Source organism: Teleopsis dalmanni, chromosome 1 (genome assembly GCF_002237135.1).
Source record: "Teleopsis dalmanni isolate 2A chromosome 1, ASM223713v2, whole genome shotgun sequence".
NCBI classification, from domain to species: domain Eukaryota; kingdom Metazoa; phylum Arthropoda; class Insecta; order Diptera; family Diopsidae; genus Teleopsis; species Teleopsis dalmanni.
Genome location: NC_051846.1, coordinates 49,026,219 through 49,031,340, shown reverse-complemented (window position 1 = coordinate 49,031,340; position 5,122 = coordinate 49,026,219). Strand labels below are relative to the sequence as shown.

General features: G+C 28.0%; 1 protein-coding gene across 3 annotated transcripts; it reads right to left on the bottom strand.

Annotated features, from left to right (window-relative positions):
• Positions 1-1,787: 1,787 nt before the first annotated feature.
• Positions 1,788-3,727, bottom strand: LOC119668876. Of its 3 annotated transcripts, none has more exons than XM_038078549.1 (7): positions 3,213-3,727; positions 2,613-3,150; positions 2,370-2,545; positions 2,136-2,269; positions 2,054-2,068; positions 1,932-1,996; positions 1,788-1,884 (listed from the first exon to the last, which is right to left on the bottom strand). In XM_038078549.1, exons 1-2 carry the CDS (start codon positions 3,642-3,644, stop codon positions 2,926-2,928), a joined length of 657 nt encoding a protein of 218 aa, XP_037934477.1. In that variant the 5' UTR covers positions 3,645-3,727; the 3' UTR covers positions 1,788-1,884; positions 1,932-1,996; positions 2,054-2,068; positions 2,136-2,269; positions 2,370-2,545; positions 2,613-2,925. The 3 variants fall into 3 exon arrangements, with proteins under 3 accessions (XP_037934477.1, XP_037934476.1, XP_037934478.1); XM_038078548.1 differs by having other exon boundaries at positions 1,788-1,873; XM_038078550.1 differs by lacking the exon at positions 2,054-2,068 and having other exon boundaries at positions 1,788-1,873; positions 1,932-1,961.
• Between the last annotated feature and the right edge of the window lie 1,395 nt (positions 3,728-5,122).

The window sequence follows — 5,122 nt, the reverse complement described above, 5'->3', positions numbered from 1 at the left end:
GTGAAGGACTTTTCAAGCAAATGCTACGATATAAAAGTGGGAACATTTGTTAACTGTTAACTGTTTGTGACATGCGCTTTGAAAACATATTTAACATTTGTCGCCAAATTGTTAAAATGCGGGTAAACATAATTTTCTCTTTATGTTATTATCAATAATCGTAACATTGAAATAACAGAACTGATGTTAAATTTATGTTAACATTACATGAATGTAAACAAAATTGTTAATATAAGTTAAATAAAAATTCGATATATAAATTCAATATCTCGATATCCCAGAATGGTTACAGACTCGTCGAGAAGGTATGTAGATCTGAGGTCAATTATTGTTTAGTCTGATGAAGTGATAAATTCCAGTTCCAGCAGAAAGAGCAAAGCTCTGGCATATTCTGTATAAAAGGACGCGCATTTGATATGATCGAGGACTTGGAATTTCACTTTGAAAGTAATGACTTCTGGTTCATTAAACCAAAAACCTGTCCTATTCAGCCAAAGTATTATAAACCTGGCTCATTTGGCCAAATTATTAAATTATTATTTTTATTATTTTTTAACCGTAGAGCATCCGTCATTTATGAACGTAGAAGAGAAACCCAGCACAATACGTGATCTTGCCAGGAGTCTTCTCAACACATTAACCAAATCAGCAGAAGCATCATCATCTTTTACAACAGGGATCTCGTGTGATTGGAAGCATATAATTCGTGTATGCAGGTGACATAAGTTCACCGCTATGATATAAACACGTGCGGGAATAATAATTATTTTTATCGTTGTGAAAAATATATTTTTAAATATACTTCTTTTTTATATATAAAGATTTATTTGAATTATAAATGTATTTTGTTTGATACTTATTTTTTTGAAGTAAATAAATTATTTAACAATATATTACAAAAGTATGTTTCTTTTTCTATTATCAATCAAAACTCTGTCCCAGCGAATATAAACTTTATTGTACGACCCTGTACGACGGCTGAGGATACCCCAGCAAAATTATATATTTTTGAACGCACCCCAAAAAAGTGTCGTTACAGTCTTATGACGAAAAGAAACTAGAAAGTTTCGAAGGAACAATGCAGTAATGAAGAAACAAGAAGAAAAGTTTGATTAATTTATTGATATTTTTCTGTTTTAAGTATATTCAAGTACTCATCATCAGTGATCGAGGGAAATATTCGAATTTATATTTAATTAGTTTATAGTTCGTATATAATTTATGGGACTGCAAGTGCCAGGCTTAGAACTTGAAGAGTTCGAAGAAACAATGAATTAATGAAAAAACAAACAATACACTAATGAAAAAACAAGAACAAAAGTTTGATAAATTTATTAAAATTTGGCTAACTATACAACGCTTATCACCAGTGATTGTGAGAAGTATTCGAATTTCTATTTAATTCGTTTATAGTTCGTATATAATTTGTTGAACTGCAAGTGTCAGGCTTAGAATTCATGCCTGTCAAATTAGAAACAATAACTAATCGCATTTACCATGCTTTTGAAAATTAAAACGAGCTTAGTCTGTTTGGATAGACCATACAGTGATCTTTTGAAAACATCAACTGGTTTATTTATCTGCATATAATTTTTATACATTAATCTTGTTTATTAAAAAAATAAATATAATTCTGTGAAGTTGAGTTAAAATTAAAGTCTTAAAAAATAAATTACAATTTTTAATCATTTTTAAGCAATAATTTTCTTTAACTTGTTAAATAAACTTTTGTTATTATATAGTTTTAGTACAACAATATAACTTATCCAAGGCCATTAATAGTTTTGAAAGGTTTTAGGAATTATTTCCAATTAGTAGTTTTGTTTCCAATTAGTGGTTTTTTCTGTTGATTTTTGTTTTTCGTTGTCCATCACTGCTTGGAAACTCATTTGTTAGTGTAATTTAAAAGTATTAATTAAACCAATACTTACTTTTGTATTGGTAGACTATATTTATTAAGACTATATTTATAATATTTATTAAACTCATTGATTCACTGTTTGGAAATTCATTTGTTAGTGTAATTTAAAAGTATTATTAAAACTATACTTACTTTTGTATTGGTAGACTATAATATATATATTAAATTTATATATATAATATGTGATGTACATATGATAAAGTTTTTAAATTACATTAGCTCAATGTCCTTACGTTACAAATAGTTTTCATTTATATTAACCATATAGTTCTTTAGCCGAATTGTTTTGAATAGTTGAGGTTTGTTCCTCCAGACCATCTTTGTATGAATGCATGTATATATTTTTTACTAAAATTGAATTTAGATTATAATTTTGTTAATATTGATAAAATTGATGAAATATGTGTATGTTATAATAATTTTAAAGTAATATGAAAAATTTGCTTACTTTTTTTAAATAAAAAAAAAACACAAAGTTAATTAATAAATCATTTTCCTCCAAAGCGTATTAATAAAATTATAATATGCAACTTGAAGTCCAAAATAGTTATCAATAGTTCGTTGTTTCTTTGTAATGAATGAAGTAATAATATATGATTTAGGACCATCATCACTCCATGTTTACTAAAATTAAAAATAAACATTACATTATTTTTTTTTTGACAATTAAAAAATAATATCCAAAACGTACCTTTACAATTATAGAATTTAATACAATAGATTAAATTATAATCTATAAAATATTATAATAAAATATATTTATTTCATAAATCATTTTCTTTCCTTTTCACATAAATCTCTGCTATTTAAACTTAAAATATTTATTAAGTCCATAAAACAGATTTTTTGAACTTAAGAAATAATTCTTATAAAATAGTTGTTCTTATTATTTCTTTTTGAATTTTTAAAGCTCCTGTTGATGAATTAAAAGTCGATCATAGTGATTTCAACAATTGAAATTCTTCTTTTTTGATCAAAGAGCTTAAGTTTACTATTGTTTGAAGCTAGCGACCTTTACCACGAGCTGACTTACGACGTCCAGCAACCTTCTTTCCTGCTTTGCGCTTTTTAGGTGTTTTACGTCTACCTTTTGGAACTTTACGCTGACGTTTAGGTAGTGTTGCCTTACTCGTAAAAAGTTCTGCATCATCTACATTTGGTGTAGATTCATTAGAATTGATAGGTTTCTTAGGAATTTCTTTGTTTCCCATCAACTTTTTCAAAAACGCCTTAAAACCGTTATAAATAAAATATATATTAAAAATATTTATTTGCCAATAAATTTACTTACCTCCTTTATATAGGCTAACTTTCTATCATCATTTAGTTCATCCCATTCGCCAAGTACTTGTGGTAAATTGTCTTCTGATAATCTGCAATTGTTACGTTTTTCAAAATCGTGAATAAAATTTAAGTACGGATTAGAAGCAGCCGATTTAATACGATTGGAATCCACATAACAGTCTGTGGTAATCATAGATTTGCAGGCAGTACCATTTGTCACGGTGTTACCACATAATGCCATTTTGTCAAGTCCATTAGCCGTTATGTTTTTAACATCTTCAGACATAAGTTCTTCGTTATGCCTTGTAATGGAAAATATTTCCATTATAACATGTTCAGCTACCTTTTTTGCCAGGGTATCAGCAAATTCGGTACTAACTTCAATACAAATGGGATTGCTCTCTGAGCTCTTGCCAAGAAATATAGTTCTTCCAGACATTGTAAAATCAGTTAAAAAATAAAAACAGAATTGCTTGAAATTTGGTAATAAGCTTCGTAAAAAAAAATAATTTTGAATCAAGTTTTTTTTTTATTTTAAATAATATTTGATTCTAAATCATAGCTAACTGCTATCTGTACAAAACTACAAAATGGTTGTATAGATTTGAATTATGTGTGTTTAAGCATGACCTGCCTACTTAGTTTAAGGCAATTTTATTAAATTTTTCGAATACCTACACATTTTAGACATTTGTACAATTACTAAAAATATGATGAAATAAAAACTTCATCAAATAGTAATTATTCGATTAATACTATTAAGAAATAAGAAATAAATAAGAAAACTTTTAAAACTTTTAAGACTGTTTAAAAACTGTAAAAACTATGAATCAATTATTTAAGTAATGTTTTAATTATTACTATTATGATAAAATTATAAAAATAAATTTTTAATTTTAAATACATGGGTTTTTCGATACTGGCAATTAATTTTTTTTTTGGTTGGCAGTGCTGTTATTGACGTCTGTGTCAATTTTCATTATAATTTCTGCAATAACTTATAGTAGCCCTACTGTTAGCACCACATAAAACATATTTAATAAAACAACTACAGGAACGCAGTTTAAAATTAATACAAATATATGAAGCTGAGCTCAAATTTTAGAAAAAACTCAAAACTCAAAGTCTTAGTCAAACTCTGAAAACTATGAATCAATATGATATTTGATTAAAAATGTCTTGAAAATGCGTATATTGTGATAATTTAGTTTATAAAGGCAAACTGACTCTCTTAAGGCGTTTAGATAAGGGTACCGCTATTTCGGTTCAGGAAACAAGCAAGAACTGCCTCTACTAGTGATATAAGATAGCTATTTGCGGAAGAATACAGACTCTACAGTGTATATCTTTTTCTGGTAAGTTTTGTTCCGTGACGAAGCGATAAGCAACGCTTTCTTTTTCTCCTTCTGATACATTGCTACGTATATAGTTATTGCAGTCTCTAATTGGCCGAATGGAGAGCAAGACATATCATTTGCTCAGTTTTCTTCTTATGATACATTGCTACGAACATAGTTATTGCAGTCTCTAATTGGCCGAATGGAGAGCAAGCCTTATCAGTTGCTCAGTTTTTCTCTGTTTGTCGGTGGACCATATTATACGTAACGTTGGACAAATCTTTCTGTTATCTGCAGTACGTTAATGAAAATTAACCTGCACTTATAGCCAGTTTAACTATAACTGAAGTGATAACCGCGTCTAATGCGATTGTTGTGATGGACAGACAATTGTAGGTGGGTCATATTATATGTATAGTTTGGCAAGTTTGCTTTACATTTCATTTTTGATTTTTCAATTTAAAATATTCTATACTTATAAACATTTTAATTAAAATTATAGAAATACCCACATCTAATGTGAGGCTGTGTGGTACTTCTAAATAAATTATTGGCTCAAAACTGGCGGTAATGATTCTTT

Excerpts from the sequence above, each read along its gene's own strand:
- LOC119668876 (XM_038078549.1), bottom strand. The coding sequence starts at position 3,644 with ATGTCTGGAAGAACTATATTTCTTGGCAAGAGCTCAGAGAGCAATCCC. Across the intron at positions 3,151-3,212 it reads AGTTAGCCTATATAAAGGAG|GCGTTTTTGAAAAAGTTGAT; the intron begins GTAAGTAAATTT and ends AACGGTTTTAAG.